A 20699-nucleotide genomic window follows, 5' to 3' on the forward strand; every position below is an offset into this window, starting at 1 on the left:
TCGACTACACTTTGTTGGGGTTTATCGTTTTCTGAGGCTATTTTTCGGATGGCTGCCTGTGTTTTGTTCTCTTTTGCTTCTGATACACACTCTTTGGTTGGGCTTCAAAGGTTGGCGAGGCGGTCGCTTCTGCCCAACGAAAGGTGGTTTGTTAAAGCGCGCCTTTTTTTTATTTATTGTTTACCGGGTTGGGTATGTCATGTGTTCGATTTTCTTCTGCTGTTATAGATACCACCATCTTGAGACTGGAGTTTGGTGCTGTTCAATAGACACAATCCATGAGCCTTTTCATTGCAACTGGGCCTTGTAGGCATGGGAAGATGTGTGTGCATATCTCGGTGGTAGAGGCGTTGCCGCATGTAGAGAACACGAAGACTGCCCTTTGGTGGAACACTCTTCCGAGAACAGTCATTTCGAAGATTGCACCCTGATGCTTCTTGCAAGTTGTTTGCAATCTTCTGTACTCGTTTATTTTTCCCTTGACAGAACCTACATAAACAAGTCCACTTCTACACAGGATATTCTTTTGGCAGTGGAGTCTCCACCACGGAATGCCGTGGGACTAACATTTGTCAGCACGTTGAGCAACTCTACTTTGGATATCAGGCCGGTTCTTGCATGCCTCTGACACAGATCGAGTCTGCCGCTCTTTTCACCAATTAGCTGCCGCTAAACATCGGCCGCCGCCGTAGCAGCCGCGGCGGAGAAGATGAGGGTGGTGGTAGATTTACAAGTACAGATTAGTGATTGTCGAAAGCTCAAGAGCCGTGAAATGGATCACGCCAACTTCCTCTTTGGTCCGTGGAGCCCGCTTCTCAAGACAAGATAGGGTCATCGAGGGATCGAAGGAAGAAAAACGCATGCTGTTGCAAGGGTTGCTGCTCCAACACATGCTCCGCCGATGAGACTTTGCCAGCGGGCATTGGCTTTTTCGGCGGCTCGAGTCGCAACAAAATCTTTGTCCCATTTGTCATCCAAGACGATGTCTGATCCCTTCCTTGAAAGCCAAGCACGCAAGTACAACGGCGGCGACTAACTCCACGAGCTAGAGAGCTTGTGGAGCTTAACGCCGATGATGGACGTGCCACGACTCGGGTTGGCATCGACGAACCTCGGTATGCTGAAGTGATGATAAATGCTCGACGGCCTGGCTCTTGCTGTCATTGAAAAGCGAAGCCCCCCCCCTTCCTGGCAGAGCAGCTTCAGTCCTCCCCGCCCAAGACACACCCGCACACAGACATCACCACCCTCTCCCCCCTTACACCTCCAGACACCACACACACACACACACACAGCAGCACCAGCGGACAGCGCCAAGATGACCGTCCCGCCCACCACAAAGGCCATCGTCATCAAGAGCCCCGGCCACGCCGCCATCGAGGAGGTGCCCACGCCCAGGCCGCGCGAGGGGTACATGCTCGTGCGCACGCTCGCCGTGGCCGTCAACCCGACCGACTGGAAGCACGTGGACCTCGACCTGCCGGGCGTCAGCTTCGCGGGCGCCCACTCGGGCTGCGACTACGTCGGCATCGTCGAGGAGGTGGGGCCCGACGCGGACGGGGACCTGCGGCCGGGCGACCGGGTCGCCGGGTTCGCGCACGGCGGCAACGCGAGCTGCCACGAGGACGGCGCGTTCGCGCACTACATCGTCGCCAAGGCCGGGTGCGCCACGCGCTTGCCCGACGGCGTGAGCACGCCCGAGGCCGCGACGCTGGGCGTCGGCGTCGTGACCGTCGGCCAGGGCCTGTTCCAGGCCATCGGCCTGCCGCTGCCGGACCCGGCGACGGCCGAGATCCGGCCCGCGCGGCCCGCCGAGGACCCGACGATCCTCATCTGGGGCGGGTCGACGGCCACGGGCATCCTGGGCGTGCAGTTCGCCAAGCTGGCCGGCTACCGCGTCCTCGCGACCTGCAGCCCGCGCAACTTTGACTACGTGCGGTCCCTCGGCGCCGACGCCGTGTTCGACTACGGCAGCCCGGACGTGGCGCGGGAGATCCGCGAGGCGGCCGCCGCCGACGGGGGCAGCCGGGTGAGCGCGGCGTGGGACACGGTCGTCAGCGCCGACAGCCCGCGCCTGTGCGCCGAGATCCTGGGCGCCGAGGGCGGCAGCTACGGGTGCCTGCTGCCCGTGCCGGACGCGGGCAAGGTGTTCGCCGTCGAGGGCGCCCGGCAGCCCATCAAGGTGACGCACACGCTGGGCTACACGGGCATCGGGGAGCACTTTGTCAAGTGGGCCGACTTCCCCGCCAGCAAGGAGGACTACGACTTTGCGCGCCGCTTCTGGGCCCTGGCGCGGGAGCTGCTGGCGGCGGGCAAGGTCAAGGCGGCGAGGCCGATCGTCGACCGCGACGGCAAGTCCGGGCTCGAGGGCGTGATGGCGGGCATGCAGGAGCTCAAGGCCGGGAGGGTGAGCGGGGGCAAGCTGGTGTACACCATGGCTTGATTCGTGTTCTCGAGAAGAAGGGAACGACTTTTCGTAAGCAAGGGGAAAAGGAAGAGAAAAAAAAAAAGAATACAGAGTTACGATTTATGAGAGAAAGAGAAAAATCAAGATGGACGTCGTTGTTGCCTGTGGAGTAGGCTTTTGCCGAGAGACCGGGACGTGTAAGCGCTTACATGTGCTGCCCTGCCAATCCTTTGAAGAATTCTGGCACTACATAAATGCACAGATCATTGTCCGTGGCAAAGCAAGGCATGAACAAAACATGTTGTATTGAACCAGACTCAGACGTTGGCAAGGGGTGGAAACCCGTATAAAAATGTACATGTCTAAATGGTAGAGAACCGCTCGCGGACTCGGGGGGTATCGTGTATCTTCTTTTCTGACTTGCAACCAACTCCGGGAACTCGTTTGTTTGCAACAAACGCATGCACGATCGCCATAACATGCACCCCGGCCGGGACCAAAAAAAAAGTCATGACCATCCTCCAACCACACACAAGTATCATATCGTCGTCATGAGGACACTATGGGGTTGCTGTGAAACGCCCTGTCCTCCTGGAAGCTCTGGCTCAGCCTGCGCTGCCGCAGCAGCTCGGCCTGGCTCTCGGCGCTCCGCTGCGCCACGCCCTCGATGACCTTGCGCAGGATCTCCCTGTGCCCGGCCTCGAAGCTCTTGGTGACAAACGGCTTCACGAGCGGGCTGCACTCGACCCTGGCCTCCTCGACCAGCTCCCAGCCGGCGGCCATGCCGACCGCCGTGGTCTTGGCCGGCCCCACCGAGTCGCTGTCGGACCCCGTGCCGGCGGCGTCCCTGTCCCTGCGGTCGCGCGAGGGCCGCTGCTCCTGCAGGCGCAGGGTCCAGGTGCTCCAGACCTTGACGCCGGCCTGGGCGAGGCTGCGGCAGCGCACGCCGCCGTCGAAGCTCTGCATGACGCAGGGGATGGTGACGGACTTGTGGGCGAGGCCGGGCACGAGGGGCACGCGGTCGCGCACCTCGTAGGCGACCAGCTGGCGGCCGTCGTCGCGGAAGAAGGGGTCGCTGACGATCTCGTCGATCTGGACGGGCCGCCGCGCGAAGGAGACGAGGTACGGGTTGGGCGTGATGAGGGGCTCGTACGAGTGCAGGGCCGCGAGGACGTCGTCCGGCGAGACCCACGGCGGCAGGGGGTGGGCGATCTGGAAGGTGAGCTTGGAAGGCATGGTGTGTGTGTGTGTGTGTGTGTGGTATGGTTGTATCCCGTGGAGGCAAGGTAGCGGTCGCCGACAATGTGTATCGTTCGCGATCCCGATGCTGTGGCTCGCTTATGCCGGGTAGTGCAGAGACACACACCGCACAACCGGTACACACGCCCAACACGGCGGAGGAACTCTCCGATATTCGAGAAAGTATGTATTGGTCAACTCTGCGCCGAAGGATGGCTGGCTGATCCTGAATGGCTTCGCTTTCCCTGCAGGCGATCGCGTGGTCCCCGTGTCGCGCAATGACGCAATTCTGTGTGTCCAGATGAAATGCCGTTGGTGGTGAAGCACAAACGCACGCTGCATGCAAGATCGTCCAAAAGAAAAGGAATCAGACTGAAAGAACAAATCCCGAAAGTAAGTAGACAAAGACAAACAGAGACTACTCTCTCTGTGCAGGATTGGGGAGGACAAACAGGCCTCTCTATACTAATTCTTTACGCGAGCTCCAGCCCAGCAATAGAAGGCAAGAAAAGGCGGGAACGGTGGCAGTGAGACCAGATTCGGCGTGGACGAAGAAAGCCATGACCAGACCACTGAGTTGGGCCTAAAAAGAAGCGCCGGGAGGTGGGCAAGCCGAGGGAAGGTCGAGAATAGCCAATCCAAACCCTCCACAGCCCTACCCGCGCCATCCAAAAAAGCTTACTCGTCTCCTGCGTGTGTCGGGAATTTCCCGTCTCATCGTGGATCGCCGGTTCCTCCTTTGGGGTGTCGAGTCTCAGGGGGTGACCAAGCGATCCGTCGATCGTCGTCACCTTGCCTGTCGCTGGCCACGACGAAAAGGGGTGATGACTTGGATGGACACGCCCATGGTTTCAGACAAGGCGTCGGAGCAGTACGAGAGCGCGTTCCTGCGTGGTGATTCCTTCGAGAAGAGAGTTCACAGGGAGAGGTTGAAACATTGAGTGCTTCTAAATTTGGGTCTGGGCGCTGAGCGGCGGCATCTTAGGCGGCCCCCGACTGCGCCCCGTGGCTGATGCTCCACAAATTTAGTTTCTGCAATGGAGGTAAGATGGCAGACGGGCAGGGCATCGTGAATGCTTCAACCTCAACACCATCCGTTCATTCCCTTGCTTCCCACTATGATGGGACATCGAGGTGCATGCCTGGCGCGGAACCACAGGTTTGTTGTGAGACTCTACCTGAGAATTTCTAGAGAATTTCCAGAGCCTGCTCATGCTTGCTTGCGCATGAATTGCTGCTCTCTAACAGGGGATGCCGTCTTCACCTTGGAGGGTCACTGACTCTTCTTGACCTCTCCAAACATGTGAAGCCTGTATGATCTGGGTCCAAGCACATCAGAAAAGTCTCCACGAGCCCCAGATTATTGTTCCACCCTCCTATGTCAAAGAGAGATCGCGAGAGGGAGACTGCAACTTAATCTCCAAATACAGAAATCTGGTGGTTTCTTCAGGGTTGTACTTTACTGAGCAGCTGAGAATGCGAACACCAGCTACGGCAGAAAATCTCAGAGGGAGCCGTAGATCTCTTCGAGGAGGCCATAGCAGGCCTCGTCAACAGGACTCTCCGTGCCTTGCCTCTTTTCGTCCAACATCTTGTTGACCCGAGACCTAGCACTCCTCATGAGTTACCAGATTCAAACGTTCCATAAATCCATGGACCTTCTTCTCTTTCAGTGATACATGTCTGGAAGCAAATGAAAGACCAGTCAACTTGTGGCCTTCTAGACATAGCGCGATCGTGTTCAGAGCAGCCGAGGCCAAATTCGTCTTGGTATGGCATATGAGATGCCGGTGGACGTTTGGAGGGAGTTTCTACGGGAAGCTCGTCACTTGTTCTTCCAAGTCCTCTGTCCAAAGGCCGAGAACAGGACGTAAGGTCTGGTATGGCTTAGCAGGCATACGCTTCGCCTCCTCGAAACGGTAGGAGACATCAGTGCTTCAAGAATATTGAGGACCTGGTGGCATTCAATTGGGGGACCAGCGGCGTTTGTAGAGCTGTCGGAACAACTCAGACTGAGCCGAGGTGCTATTGGATTGATTCCATCTCCTATGGACTTTCAACCCTGTTACTGACTTCAGCTTCTCAGCGCCGCCAATCGTCACACAGTGGGAGCACTGGGTCGTGTTCAGGCGCACAAATAACTTTGCTGTCTCTCACCAACAAACCTCGGCACAGTCCCAGGAGCAAAGTGGCAGGGTTCTCAACACTGGAACGATCTATCCGCAATGATTTCTCAGCTATGAGCTACGCTTGTTACCAATATGTTGTTCTTGGTGCGACTGGTCTTGTGTCTCCGTGGCTTCACAGGTCAACAAGATACGCACAACGGGCTAGTCGAGGAAAGGACTCGGCGTCCAAGCCACCGGGGTCAAGAACCATTTGGCCTTCAGCTCGATTCCAAGCTTGCAGATGGCTTCTGATATCGTGGCTACGACCAAAAGGTTGGCTGGTAGCATGCGGGCCGGCGTTGGTTTCCTGCGTCATGTTTGCACAGAGCTCGACTCGGAGGCCAGCTTCTGCCAAGTAGCCAATGTACCACGATATGAGCATGACAGGTTTCGGCAGCTTACCTTATAGCTACAAGGCTTGACAGGGTTCAACTTCACTAGGGAAATTATGAAGTGTGTGTGAAGAGCAGAGCCTCAGAGCATGGCGCATCCAGATGCCCGGACATCTTGACTTGACTGCGTCCTGCCCGGAGTTTACCCTGTAATAAAATTATAATAAAAAGACTACAATTGACACTTGAACCAAGATAGCTATGGTATTTACTGCATTCCTAAGCAACTCGAAGAAAAGGCAATTACGCAGCAAGAAGAAGCCACCGCGTTTGGGGCCGGATGTCACCAATCTGTCAAAGAATGATACAGACTTACCTCGAGGACGGCCATCATGCTCGACCAGAGCAATTAACAGAGTGATGACTCCTCCGGGATTGACCGCTTGCAATGAACCGACGAACCAGAGGCAAAGCTTTATTAAAACCTCTCAGCCGAAATACGGCCCTCGGCGACGCGCCCGACAACTCGGCGGGTCAAAAGGGAGTCGTCATCCCTCAGCTCCCTCCACAGATGGATGCCCTATGGGCGGAGATATCATCACGGGCAGTGTTTACGCATCACGTCAGACATTGCTCCTTTCCTCCTCCCTTGCTGGCCCCGTCCAGCAAGTTGCATACGCGCCCCCATCTCTTGCGGGCCATCAGGCACCCATCCAGATCGGATGGAAGTAAACAGAAGCTCAGAGTTTTCGCGCAAGAGACAGCGGGACCCCGTCGAGCTGCCGACGCCGATGCGACTGTCCACTTTTTGCCTGCGACGGGATGCTTCGCATGAAGGGGCCAGCACGCAAATAGGTCTGTCGTTGGAAGTTGGAAGAAGTCGAAGCAGCGGTGAGCGATGGAGCCATTCCTGTTTGGGGAGCCAGCCAGGATGAAAACTGGGCTGGAGGGCGTGAATGGGATGGTGCAGTCGATCCCGCTACCCGCATTGGTGACAGCGCTGCTCCACTGTCTTCATGCTTAAGAGACCATGGTTAGGCAGTAGATCCCGAGGCCAGCCGGTAAGGCTTCCAATTGCGTTGATCGCATCGGGAGGGAAACAGAAGAAAGAGGAGTCGATTGGAGGCTGAGCAGGCGAGAGGACGAAGATCAGATTTTGAGCGGTGAGTCCCAAGGGAGAGGGACCGAGATATCTCGAAACTCGAGGTCCAGGGAGAACCCAGAGCCGGGATCCAAGATGCTGGCCTTCGCCCGGCTACACCCGCAATGGCAGGATGTCTCAAACTTACCGTTCCCATCAACTTCCAGGCTAAAACACGCGACGGCGCGGACCCTAGCATGCCTGGTAACTGGAGGAGAGGGAGAGAAAAAGGGAGACTTACGGAGTAGCTAGCGGCCAAGCAAGCAGGCCAGCCGGCGGGCTGCAGCAAGAGGTGCATCTCGCAGCGCGCACATGGGGTCGTCCAGCGCGTTCTCGAACCCAGTCCGGGTCCATCGCGTGTACCTTGGACCTGGACTAGAGGCGCATGGCTGCCCAGCGCAGTGTGTATTGTTACAGGCCGTGTTACCTCGAGTGTTGCTCCGGGCTGCCATTCGCCAGACACTCGCCAAACGCTTAGTTACTTGTCGACACGGTCGGACAGATCCATGTCCTTTGTACAAGTAGACAGAACAGTCTGCAGGCGTGCATGCATCTGTGAGCTAATGTATGACGGCCTGGAAGTGGGTAGATGGAGAAGAGATTTTGCCATGATGGCTAGATTCGCGGCGTTACAGAGCATGTCGGTGCTTGCTCGTCATCGTCGCGTGCCTGGTCCCGCGTCCCCTTCGGCCCGCCGCACTTTCTTGGACGCTGGACCAGAGAGGCCACGAAGATTCAGACCCAATTGGGACGCTTTCTCCCTCTGACTGTTCCGTGGACGCAAATGACATTTAATCAGAAGCACGGACAGTGTCGGATAAGGGCAGGTATGCAGGGGTGCATGATACACAGAAGCCACAGACACATACTTGTAAAAAAAGTTACCAGTTGATGGTGACAGGGGTTTCAGAGAGAGGGGGAGCCAGAAAAAAAAAAAAGGGAGGGGCAACGATTACCGTTTCAGATGATGCGTGCTTGCAAGTAGGCAGCCAAAATCAGACAGGAGATATGGTCTCATACCACAGCAAGTCAGTGGGACTTGGGTGACTGGAATAGCCTTTCGATAGTGCAACAAGCCAGGAATGTCAAATCGAGGCGAGGGATGGGATGGATAGGTGCAGCTCGGGAAATGCGGGACTCAGGCATGGACAAAGGACATTGTCAATGATGGATGATGTGTGAAGGGTCCGCGAGCTCGGGAACTATCCCATCTCGGTCGGTCCTTGTTTGGCTCTGGAGTCTGCCGTGGGTGGGCGTGTGTGCATGCATGATGGATTGGAAAAAGGATCCACCTGCCACATTTCCTTGCTGCATTGTGTTGCCCTCGGTACATGTAACCTGAAGCTGAGGAAATGAGCCGAGCGGAGGAGAGTCGAGGAGGCACTGGAGGCAAAGAGGAGGAGGCGAGGGCGGCGATACGCAATGCGGCGCAGCGAGAGGAGCGATACGCAGGCCAGATCGTTAATGGTGCGCATCACATACTGGTAGTCTACCGCGTGCGATGGTGGTGTAGCGAATCTTGTTCACGCGGTCTGGGCATCATGGGATGTTTGGATGTGGAGGGCGACTCAGAAGACGACTCAGAAGATGGTGGGCGGGCAGCACAAGCCGTCTGCCTGTGTGTCGCTTCCTATTTCGTCTGTCACATTGCTTTCTCCCCCGTGGCCCCATATCGCCTTCGTCGCAGTGTCTTGAGTAAGTAATGTACTTGTACCTTCCCTCGCTTCCCTCCCAGTCTCCACGAAAAGAACCGCAAGGGAGGAAGGAAGGGCCCGTCCGTCCTGTCGCTGTCGCTGGCCCAATCGGTGGGCCATTTGGAGCTGCTGGCCCGTGGTGGGTTGGTGTTGACAGGGGTCCGGCTATAGCGACCCTTTTAGCACGTCCATCACCCTCCCGCCGGGCCAATGACGCTGTTCCCCAGCCATCCTCCAAAGAAATTTGTACCTCGACCGCGCGACCTATCACTCGCCTTTTTCCCACTGCGCTTCACCGTCTTGGCCAGTTCTAGGATTTCTCTCTCCCTTCTCTTACTTTCCGAAGCAAAATAATCCCTTCGACTACGACATCTTCCCTCTGTCGCGGCGAGGAGGCTGACCGACCGACCGAACGAACAAGCGCGAGCGAGTGCACCCTGTCGATCGACGTTGCTGGGGTAGGGAAGCGTTGCGCCTCGAATTTCGGGTGCGTCCGCCTCACTGTACAACTGCTGTAGATTGATCCGCTCGCCGAAGAACCACTTTCGTAACGACCGACCACGAAGACTCTTGTGTTTTTGCTCTTTCTTGACTCGTCTGCAGCGATCCTCTCTGTACCAACCGTGTTTCTGGCAGTTCTTTGAGGTAAGTTATTGGTTGTCTAATTCAATTCGACTTCATGCAGCGCATTGTGTTGTCTTACATCTCTCCCTGTGTACTTCTCTCCATCGTCTTCCAATGCCTGCCCGTTCCAGAGCTCTGGAGTGCTCGCTGAATTTCCTATTTGCTCCTTGTCTGGCCTATGGTCTTCTACATTGTGTCCCGATTTGGTCATTTCGCTTCTCTCCTTGTGCCTATGGGGAGCATGCTTGCAGTGTGCAGCAGGAGGAGCGTGTGTCGCACTGCAGCTGATCACACCAATCCGGTCGTCCGCATTGTCTTTGCTCGAGATCTCCCAGCATAATTGGTCCCTATATTCAGCCATTCTCACACCTACTTTTTTCTAGATAGGAGGACTCGCGCGCACAAGTAATTTTGCACGGAAAAGAAAGGGGCAGTCGGGGGCGATTTCCATTCCATATAACCGTCACAAATCTGCCCGGACAGATTGTTTGCGCGCTTCGACCTGATCCAAGTCGACGGACACAAGACTTTCGCACCAAGGCAGTTTCACGATTGATATTGCCGGTCTTGTTTTCTCCTCTCTCTTTTTCTACGACCACATTCGACATCTTCTCGAACTTCGCGACAACCTCCCGCGCAGAGCAGTAGCGTCCATGATTCTGACTCCCGCTTGCACGTACACCACCGCCTTCCCACAAAGACAGGATGGCTGCAGCCGATGTTCTATCAAGCCCTTCCGGAAGCTCGGGCGCAAACGCTACATATGGCTGGTCAACGGCCCAGCTTGGGACGAGGACGACTGGATTGGATGAGATCGCGTGGAGCCAGGAGGACGTGAGACTGAGGCTGGGCCTCATTTCGCAAGCGTGGATTGAATACCGATCACAACAGGTATGTGATTGCTGCCACACTTTCATTTTGAGACCACGAGGGCTGCCACGCTCGTCATTTGGCAACCCTGTCTGGCACACGCGGCATACTCGTTTTGCCGGCCTCGGACCCGGACTGTTTGACTTGCGGGTTTTGTGGGACCAAGGGACGGTCCCGTCCGGATGGCTCAAGCAACCGGTCGTTGTTCCTAGCCAGGCGCGCGCTAGATCCCGAAACTTTAATTACTTGGACAGACATGACTGATTCGGGTCTCTCTAGTTGCAGAAATTGTCCTGCCTCACCCATGTCGCAGGTACCATCATATCCGGGCGGCTCCTTGTCCCTGAATTGATACCCCGATGGAGCCGCAAGTTCCCAGTGTGCCCGTCATATGATGACGAGGAATTCCAAGCTGCTGCTTCATGCCCAGCAGTTGCAGACGAACGTGCACGCCGGCGTAGCCCCCAGCAGTCTGAGCTGGACAGCTCATCGACCTTGAATGCTCGGGGTTCTGAGCGGAGACGCCAGACGGATGACATCCTGCACGCTCCCAGCAGGGAACAGCCCATCGATTTCACATCGGAGGAAGGGTTCATTCAAGCCGCCAAGAAGAAGAAGAAGGCGACGCAGACTTTCAACTGGGACGACAACGAGAAGAAGGACGACAACGCTGGCGAGGAGAAGAAAGAAGGCGACGGCGATCTCGGAGGTGGTGGTGGTGATGCGGGCAACGGCAACGGTGGGGATGACAACAAGGACAACAACGCCGAGCCCAATCCAGACGACGAATGGGGTGACTTCACCTCCGTCTCCAAGAAGAAGAAGGGCAAGAAAGGTGCCGCTGCCGCTGTAGAAGAGAAGAAAGACGATCCTCCAGCAGGCACTGGTTCTGGTTTTGATGCCTTTCACGAGATCAAGTTAGACGACACGGGACCTTCTCTAGAACTCAATTTTGGATCCACGCCAGCTGCAGACACCAAAACGACATCCTTCGGCGCCTGGGGGACCTCTTGGAGTACAGGCTCGGGCTGGGACTTTTCGGCAACCAAGGACGCGGACAAGACTGAAGAGAAGCCCAAGGAAGAAGAGTCGAATCCTTGGAGCATCAACCGTCCCAAGCCAAAGAAGAAGAACAAGACTACCTTCTCCTTTGGCGCCTTCGACGAGGCTGAGGAGAATCCTGAGGAGCCCTCGATGGGTGATGTTGCCGCCAAGAAGGACGAAGACGACGGTTTCGGCTTCACTGTCTCCAGCAAAAAGGACAAGAAGAAAAAGAAGACCAACCTCTGGGATCCTGAGCCCGAAGAAGAAAAGAAGGAGGAGCCCGTCGAGGACACCTGGGGCGGTTGGGGCACGGCGACCAGCAAGAAGAAGAAGGGCAAGGTCGCCGAGCCCGAGCCCGAGCCCGAGCCCGAGCCTGAGAAGGCAGCCGACCCTCCGCCAGAGGATGACTGGTTTACCCCTGCCACCAAGAAGGACAAGAAGAAGAAGAAAGGTGCCATCGAGGAGCCAGTGGTCGAGGAACCTCCGCCGAAAGAGCCGGAGCCCGCGGCCGACGATTTTTGGGGCACCGTCAGCACCAAGAAGAAGAAGAAGGGCAAGAACGCCGTCCTCGAACCGGATCCGCCCAAGGAGCCCGAACCCGAGCCAGAACCCGAGCCAGAACCTGAACCCGAAAAGAAAGAGGAAGAGGATCTCTGGGGAGGCTGGGGCACTACGACCAAGAAGAAGAAGAAGAAGGGCGCGGTCGTAGAAGAGCCCAAGGTCGAAGAGCCTCCACCTCCGCCCAAGGAACCCGAACCGGAACCCGTCGATGACTTCTGGGGCACGGTCTCCAAGAAAGACAAGAAGAAGAAAGGTAAGAACGCCATCGTAGAGGAACCGCCCAAGGAACCCGATCCGATACCAGAGCCCGAGCCCGAGCCGGAACCAGAACCGGAAAGGAAAGCCGAAGACGACTGGTGGGCTCCGGTTTCGAAGAAGGACAAGAAGAAGAAGAAGGGAGCCGCAGCCGAGCCCGAACCCCCTCCACCTCCGCCAGTCGAGGAGAAGCCCGCTGTCGATGACGACTGGGGCGTCTTCGGTACTAAGAAGGACAAGAAGAAGAAAAAGGGCGCTATTGAAGAGGTTGTCGAACCCCCTCCTGTCGAGGAGAAGCACGAGGAGAAGGCCGACGATTTCGACTTTGGCTGGGGCACTACCACTTCGAAGAAGAAAAAGAAGGGAAAGAATGCCGAACCCGAACCTCCTCCCCCGGAGCCCGAGCCTGAACCTGAGCCAGTCAAAGAAGAGAAGGCAGAGGACGACTGGCTCGGTTGGGGTACGAGCAAGAAGGACAAGAAGAAAAAGGGCAAAGCAGCCGACCCCGAGCCAATTCCCGAACCGGAGCCGGAGCCGGAGCCCATCAAGGAAGACAACAGCTGGGATGTCTGGGGAAGTGCTTCTAAGAAGGACAAGAAGAAGAAAGGCAAGAACGCCATCCCTGAACCAGAACCCGAGCCTGTCAAGGAGCCTGAACCCGAGCCGGAACCGGAACCAGTCAAGGAAGACAATTCCTGGGATGTCTGGGGCACGTCGACTTCTAAGAAAGATAAGAAGAAGAAAGGCAAGAACGCCGTCCCTGAACCAGAACCCGAGCCCATTAAGGAGCCTGAGCCCGAGCCCGAACCCGAGAAGAAAGAAGACGACGACTTCTGGGGCAGTTTCGGCACGAAAAAGGACAAGAAAAAGAAGAAGGGCAAGGATGTCGAACCCGAACCCGTTAAGGAGCCTGAACCTGAGCCTGAGCCCGAGAAGAAAGAGGAAGACGACCTCTGGGGCTTTTCTACTTCCAAGAAAGACAAGAAGAAGAAAAAGGGTAAGGACCCTGAGCCCGAACCCGTCAAGGAGCCTGAACCGGAACCCGAGCCTGAGAAGAAGGATGACGACGACTTCTGGGGCAGCTTTGGCACTAAGAAGGACAAGAAAAAGAAGGGCAAGAACGCCGAGCTGGAGCCTGTGGTCGAGGAGCCTCCCAAGGAACCCGAGCCGGAACCCGTAGACGACTTCTGGGCATCCGCCACGTCCAAAAAGGACAAGAAAAAGAAGAAGGGCGTCATCGAGGAGATCAAGGAAGAGCCCGTGCCAGACCCACCCGTCGTGGAAGAGTCCAACCCATGGGATGCATGGGGCAGCACCAAGAAGGACAAAAAGAAAAAGGGCAAGGATGATGCTTCTACCAATGGCGACACCAAGATTTCTACCGAGGCTGCGGATGACGACTGGGCAAACTGGGGTCAAGCTTCCAGCAAGAAGAAGAAGGGCAAGAAAGACGTCGAGCCTGAGCCCGAACCCGAACCGGAGCCGGAACCTGAGAAGAAGGCTGATGAGGACGACTTCTGGAGCACCTTTGGAACAGGTAAGAAGGACAAGAAGAAGAAGAACGAGGAAGTGGTGCCTGTCGTTGAAGAACCGCCACCCGCCGATGACATCTGGGGCGTTTCCACGTCGAAAAAGAAGAAGAAGAAGGGTGCTATTGCGGAGCCTGAGCCGCCTCCGCCACCTCCCGTTGAAGAGAAGGCTGCCGAGGAAGACGACTGGGGCATTTGGGGCACATCCTCGAAAAAGAAGAAGAAGGGCAAGGATGCCATCCCCGACCCCGAGCCGGAACCCGTGAAGGAGCCGGAGCCTGAGCATGAGCCTGAGACCAACGTATGGGGCGAGCCCGAGAAATCCAAAGACGACAAGAAGAAGAAAGAGAAGGAGCCCAAGCTGAGCAAGAAGGAGCTTGAGAAGCTCGAGAAGGAGAAGAAGAAGGCTGAAAAGGAGAAGGCCAAGAAGGAGGCTCAGGAAGCCAAGGAGGCAGAAGAGAAGGCTGCGCGCGAAGCAGAGGAGCAAGCTGCTCGCGAAGCTGAAGAGGCCGCTCAGCGCGAGGCCGAAGAAGCTGCAGCCAAGGAGGCCGAAGAAGCCGCCGCAAAGGAGGCCGAGGCAGCCAAGGTCGTCGAAGAAGAGGAGCAACTTGCTGCGCTTCAGGCAAAGAAGGATCGAGGCCGCAAACTCACCAAGAAAGAGCAGCGCGAGTTCGACACGCTTACCGAGAATGCAGACCTGCGCGCCGCAGAGACTGCTGCTCGTGAAGCTGAGGAGCAAGCCGCTCGCGAGGCCGAGGAGCAGGCTGCGCGCGAGGCTGAGGAGGCTGCGGAGCGGGAGCGGGAAGAAGCCGAGGCCAAGAAGAAGGGCAAGTCCTCGTCGAAAGACAAGGACAAGTCATCCAAGTCCTCCAAGTCTAAGGACAAGAAAGACAAGGATAAGAGCAAGGATGACGATAAGGATGGCGACCTGCTCGACCTTACCAACGAAGATGTGGAGGATATCTTATCGCCGAAATCCACCACGGACGCTTTCAGTTTCTGGGGTGCAGCTAAGAAACCCGCCAAGGCTAAATCGGGTGCAGCCGAGATTAGGTCGGCTGAGTCATCCAGGGTTCTCGAAGCTACGATCAGTAGCGCCGACGCCGACGCGTGGAAGGACACGCCATCCTCATTCAGAGATGCGACGGCCTCCATGAAGACCAAGAAGGCTGTCGGAGGCAAGATTGCTGACAGGCTCAAGGCCTTTGAGTCAATCCACGACGCCCCGGAGCCTCCCGCAGACCCCATCCCGCCACCGCCTCCTCCTCCTGCACCTAGCGATAAGAAGAAGAGCTCCAAGTCCAAGAAGGACAGATCCTACGACTTTGTCGACATTGTTGAGGAGCCGCCGATCGCCGAGTCGACCAAGAGAAGCAAGAAATCCACCTTCCCCGGCAGCTTCCCCATCGACGAGGATGACGACGAGATAGTCGAAATCGTCGACATGGCCCCTGAAAAGAAGTCCAAGAAGAGCAAGTCCAAGTCCAAGGGCAGCGATGCGATCCCTATACCTCCGGCCGTGCCCATGGCGCCGCCCGCGGTTCCCGACGCGCCCCTGACCTCGCCTCCCGAACCCAAGTCGAGCAAGAAGGACAGGCCCAAGATCAACCGCGAAGGCTCCTCGTGGGGCATGTGGACAGCCGGCGGCAGCAGCGCGCCAAAGGACAAAGACAAGGAGCGCAAATCGTCCAAGTCCAAGTCGGACGACAGGAAGGAGAGCAGCCACAGGAAGCGATCGGGCGACAAGGAGGAGAAGTCGTCGTCCAAGGGCTCGTCGTCGGACAAAGCCGAGCGCGTTAAGGAGACGCCTGCCGCCAAATCGGCCGCGCGCATGACGAGCATCTTCGCGAGCACCCCTCCTCTGTCGCGATCCATGTCGTCCCGCGAGAAGCGCGGCAGCGTGAGCAAGAGCTCGCGACGGCACTCTGTTGACATGGCGCACGGCATCGCGTCACCTCCACCGGAGGAGGTGCCCGAGATGTCTGCCAAGGCGGCCAAGATCCTGGGCGTCGGGAAGTCTAGCAGCAAGAAGAGCAAGCGAGGTGAGTTTGACCCCTGCCCGGGCACGAGCGTGGTGTTGTGCGATGCTAATAGTATGCCAGCTCCTGTCGACACGGACGATGACATCGTCATGGTCGGTGCCGGAGATGCCCAGTCCAGTCCGGACAAGACTGGGCGCCGTCGATCGAAGGTATGAATGACATTTTTGAAATGCGATAGAAGGAAGACCTAACAGTTTGTCGCAACAGCACCACAAGCAGGACGAGGACATCATCATGGTCGAAACCCCCGAACCAGTCCGACCACAACTCAAACGATCCGACTCGAGCGCTAGGAAATCTGGCCTCGGCGGTCTCTTCAGCAGCCTGCGCACACCAAAGACCGAGCCGCGACCGGAACCTCCTCGACGGCGCAGCACCTTTGCCACAACTGATGACGAAGCAAGGAGGACGTCTGATGCGGCCGCCACAGATGTGGAACAAGAAGCTCGGCGGGCCGCAAGGCGCGCCCGCCGCGCGGAGAAGGAGGCTGCCGAGAAGGCTGCCGATGAGGCAAGGCGTCACAAGGACGAAGCCCGCCGCGAACGACGCAAGAAACACGAAGAAGAGTCCGAGGCTCGTCGGCAGGAGGAGAAGGATGCTCGGCGAGCGGAGAGGCGCGCCGCGCGTGCCCGCGAAGAAGCCGATCGGAGAGCCGTGGAAGAGAAGGAGGCCGAGCGTGTAGAGCGCCGCCGCCAGCGCAAAGAGCACGAGCGCGAGGCGGGCAACGATGCTGATGCCGAGGCCCGTCGAGCCGCAAGACACGAACGCCGTCGCTCTCACCAGCCCGACAGCGAGCGCGAGGACGACGAGGAGCGTCGCCAAAGACATGAGGCCAGGCGTGCTGCGCGCGAGGCGGAGGGCAAGACTTCGCGCCGCCACTCGACGCAAGACGGGTACGTCTACCCGCATAGCGGCAGGAGACACGATGACCGCAAGAAGCCCACGTGGCCGCATTCGGGCACGTCATCGTGGGTAAAGGAGCACTCGGATGCGCCGCCGCCGCCCGATGATGGTGGCTACACTACCGGCGCGGCCGATGCGGAGGACGGCCGGCGCGAGGAGCGCAGGCGACGTAGGAGAAGCAAGTACGAGGATGCCGGGGCGGCGACGGGAACCGACGCCGATGACGAGCAGCGCCGGCGCCGTGCGCGGAGAGAAGAGAGGGAGCGCGAGCGGGGGCAGAGGGACTCGCGCAAGGCCGAGTCGGAGGGGAGCGACGAGCGGAGGGGCAGCCAGCGCAACTCGGTATTTATGGACACCACGCCGCGCAGCAGCTGGTGGAAGAAGATTACTGGCAACTGATATGTACGAGACGGACGGGGGAACGGATGAAATCACCTCTGTACTGGTCGACGTTGGGTTTTTTTTTTTTTTTTTTGGGATTCAGCAAGCAAGCGAAACATCATGTCTGGCCCTGTTATTTGTTTAGCATATCACGAAACACAGATACCCCCCCTTGGCTTTCGGTTCTTGCTTGTTGTTCCGGTTGGTTGCTGTTCATCATCATCGCCATCACCACCTGGACTGTTATTTAAGGCGCTTCCTCTGCTTGGATTTTAATGTCAAGAGAAGGCTTTCTCGTCAAATCATATGAGCACATTTTGATAGCGGGAATAGCGAGCGAGCGAACTGGTTTCTTGATAGTCATACTGGGCTTGTTTCCCGTGTTCTGCTGCCTAAGTGGTTACGTTCGGCGCAGCTGAGCTGGTCTGCGTTCCCTGGAAATAGGAATTGGCACATTTCTTGCAGCGCTCTCCGACCTTGGCCATTCGCCCATTCGTGCATGTCGTTCCCGATCTCGATCGTCATCATGCTGACTGGGCGCCAGGCCCGAGGCCTACGAGCGGATGCCACGAACCCCCTGAAGGCCCCGTAATGGCTGATGCAGGACGGTTCCAAATGAGCACTTCAGTGCATGCGTGGCTGGGCTTCTTTGGTGGACCGGTTGGGCGTCAATGGTTCAGGGGCTTCCAAGAGCGAGTCAAAAGCACGACTTGCACCCAGCTGAGTGTCTCTTCTGATGTTCGAACCTACTCTTCCACTCCCTGCACTACCTGGCCACTGCATTACCGTTGCATCCTGCTCGCCTGGGGCAAACAGATATCAGAATACGTCCCGGCGTCGCGTGCTCTTAGGACCTCGCCATCTCTTTTTCCCACCATTACGACGGAACAACTCGAGCAAGATCAAAATCACCACTCCACTTCCCACTCAGTCCTCCAAGATGGGCCTCTTTAGCAGTCTGCGGGTGTTTGCCTTTATCCACTGCGCCGTGCTGCTGGTCGTGGTTCTCGAGATGGCCGATCGCATGGTGGCTTACTGACTGGGGGGCATGCATGTGTGAGAAAGCGGAGGAGTTGGGTTTCAGTTCATGTTTTCTATCCTTGCCATCTTTTGCAAGATCAAAAGTTTTGTTTGTTTTTGTGTTTCCCTGTTTCTCTCCGGCCTTTTTTTTTCTTCCTTTCCCCCTTTCACATCTGAGATTGTTTTGCTTGTCATCAACGCTTGCCACTTCCAGGAAAGCCGACAAGAGAGATGGACAACTGCTGGCAAGCTCTCGAACCACTACAACTGGCTGGAAATTGCGGTGCGTGTTGGCTGTAAAATGCCCATGCACTGCTGCTAGAAAGTGGACTTGATTGGTCTGAGAGCAGGAAGATGGGGTCGCTCTGAAGGGACGACGGCATGGTGGGGTGTAATCCAGATTGAAGAGATTCAGACTCTGGAATGAGCTTCACTGGAAGCCTGAGAATCCCTGCCTGACTGTGGAAAGTCGGCAGCTGGTATGGTCGTTCGTGTATCTTAAGAGTTCTCTGCTTTTGTTTGGTTCAGGGACTTCACCATTGGAAGATATGGTGGATGGAAGTGGCTGTTGGATGGCATGATTCGAATTAGGATGTGCTCAATAACAATACAGTCTGTTGTGGCAAAAGATATCTTTCTCTGATGCAAAGGATTACGTTTTGTGAATTGTTCACCTTGAAAGGCGCTTCAAGCGGCTCAGAATGGTAGAGATGCAGCCTAACGCAGCATTCACGCGGATTGTCATACGGGTGAGGAAGACATGCGGCACATTTTTTGAAAACACTGATGCCTCTGAATATCAAGAGGTGGCATTTCAGCTTTCTGCACCTGTGGACAGGCCCTCGTTGGCTGCTGCTGCAGGTATCCGTAATTCAGGGTTAAAGCCTCACTACACAACAATGTGAATCACAATCAGGTAGCACAGACCCACCTATGCAGTCAGTAAGGGATGATGGCAAACACTTGCTGGATTGGAGCAAAATAAGACAAACTTGTCAGGGCTCCAGACGGGAAACTCCCTCAGACTGGTGCTCGGTTGTCAGACCGAGACCGATCAATGTCTTGATCGGATACTGCCAAGGACAAACTAGTACAACCTCTGATGAGCACAGTTTTATGGAGCGCGGTGCTGATCTTCCTCTCTACTGTTTAAATATACACATGGAGTTCAAGGTGCACCAAGCCTGTGGTGATTATGCACAACCAGCCTTACGGGACCCAACTTTGGGATTGGATAGTCTGCTCAGAGTATCCCATATCAGATATTCAAATTAGATATTAGCAGAGGAATCAACTTACATTCCTCCTAGTCGTGGTTCATGACGCAGGTCAGCCATTAGGAAGGCTGTTGTCGGTACCCAGTATGATATCCAGAAAGGGATATATGAGACTGGATATACTCAAGATAGCATCTGGGATTGCTCGGGCCGGGGATACTGCCCTCATCATCGTCTATGGATAATGGTTTTGGAATCCGGGATGTGATAAACGCGAAACTGAGGCCTGTGAGTTTGCTTCTTTTGAAGACGCGTCCAATGTGACGTGTCGGGAGCAAACTTGCCTGGCAACCGCAGACTCTCTCAGCCAGGGCTGCACTAGCAAGGGGAAGATGGCCCTTGCGGTGTTTGAAAGGAAGCAGGCCATAATGCAAATAGCCACCGACGTAATTCAACAATCAGAGAGATGGTTCAGCGGCGTTGTTAGAGAAGTGGTTTAACTCGCTGCCCTCCCATTAACGATCCCATTCGGGGACAGGCAGAGACGTAAGTGATAGCTCACCACACCCTCATCCTGGCCCGATTCGGTATACTGACAAGCAGATAGACGGGTTCGAACCCCGTGCAGCGCAACTTCCTTCTTTCGCAATTCTTTTTTTGCTTTCCTTTTTGCGCCTCCCGGCTGCCCACGTCGCATATAGGGAAGCCATCACAAGACTGTTCAAGGCAAGGCACTCTGTAGCACAAAAGAATCTAAAAATAGCTCTTCCTTCATTTTTCCCCTTTTCACGGATGGACAAATTGCGCCAATCTTTCTGCTGCCCATCCTCTCTTCGGTTCCTATCTGCGCACGCGTTTGCTTCGCGTCCACCAAGACTGCAAACACACATCGACACCCGTGATGATTCGCTTTATGACTGCAGATTTGTCAGTGGCTAGCGGATATGGATACACATCATGAATTAAAGCTCTAACTGTGCACGTTTTAGTGATGTGTTTTTTGGTTGAGCTATTGACACCGATTTCCTCACTCAGTATATTCATGTCTTCATCTGCCACAAACACTGTCTCAGATGAACCAAGTTTTGGAGAATCTCCGTAGGCAACCCCCACCTAGACCTCACTTTAACTCAAATAGACAAGTATAGTGATTTATGGCTATGAAATCTATGTCCAGGGTTGGTGCGCAAAGCCACACCAATTCAAAGCATCAGTCCAGGGCCATTATACTCTTGTCTCAGTTCACAACATTTTTGTTAGGCAAAACCCGCT

At 56.1% G+C, this 20699-nt stretch overlaps 3 protein-coding genes across 3 annotated transcripts; 2 read left to right on the plus strand and 1 right to left on the minus strand.

Moving 5' to 3' along the window:
* Nucleotides 1-1135: 1135 nt before the first annotated feature.
* Nucleotides 1136-2443, plus strand: E0L32_006844 (uncharacterized protein; the record flags this gene model as incomplete). The annotated part of the gene is made up of 1 exon (XM_031141521.1): nucleotides 1136-2443. The coding sequence occupies one exon, from the start codon at nucleotides 1136-1138 to the stop codon at nucleotides 2441-2443; it is 1308 nt and encodes a 435-aa protein (XP_030994143.1).
* A 513-nt stretch (nucleotides 2444-2956) lies between these two features.
* E0L32_006845 (uncharacterized protein) lies at nucleotides 2957-3643 on the minus strand (the record flags this gene model as incomplete). Its single annotated transcript, XM_031141522.1, has 1 exon — nucleotides 2957-3643. One exon carries the CDS (start codon nucleotides 3641-3643, stop codon nucleotides 2957-2959), a length of 687 nt encoding a protein of 228 aa, XP_030994144.1.
* Nucleotides 3644-10310: 6667 nt separating this feature from the next.
* On the plus strand, nucleotides 10311-17208 carry E0L32_006846 (uncharacterized protein; the record flags this gene model as incomplete). The annotated part of the gene is made up of 4 exons (XM_031141524.1): nucleotides 10311-10496; nucleotides 10755-15906; nucleotides 15967-16055; nucleotides 16114-17208. The coding sequence occupies 4 exons, from the start codon at nucleotides 10311-10313 to the stop codon at nucleotides 17206-17208; spliced, it is 6522 nt and encodes a 2173-aa protein (XP_030994145.1).
* Between the last annotated feature and the right edge of the window lie 3491 nt (nucleotides 17209-20699).

The sequence above is a fragment of the Thyridium curvatum genome, assembly GCF_004353045.1.
Source record: "Thyridium curvatum strain D216 chromosome Unknown NODE_40_length_362384_cov_81.811220, whole genome shotgun sequence".
In the NCBI taxonomy this organism is placed as follows: domain Eukaryota; kingdom Fungi; phylum Ascomycota; class Sordariomycetes; order Thyridiales; family Thyridiaceae; genus Thyridium; species Thyridium curvatum.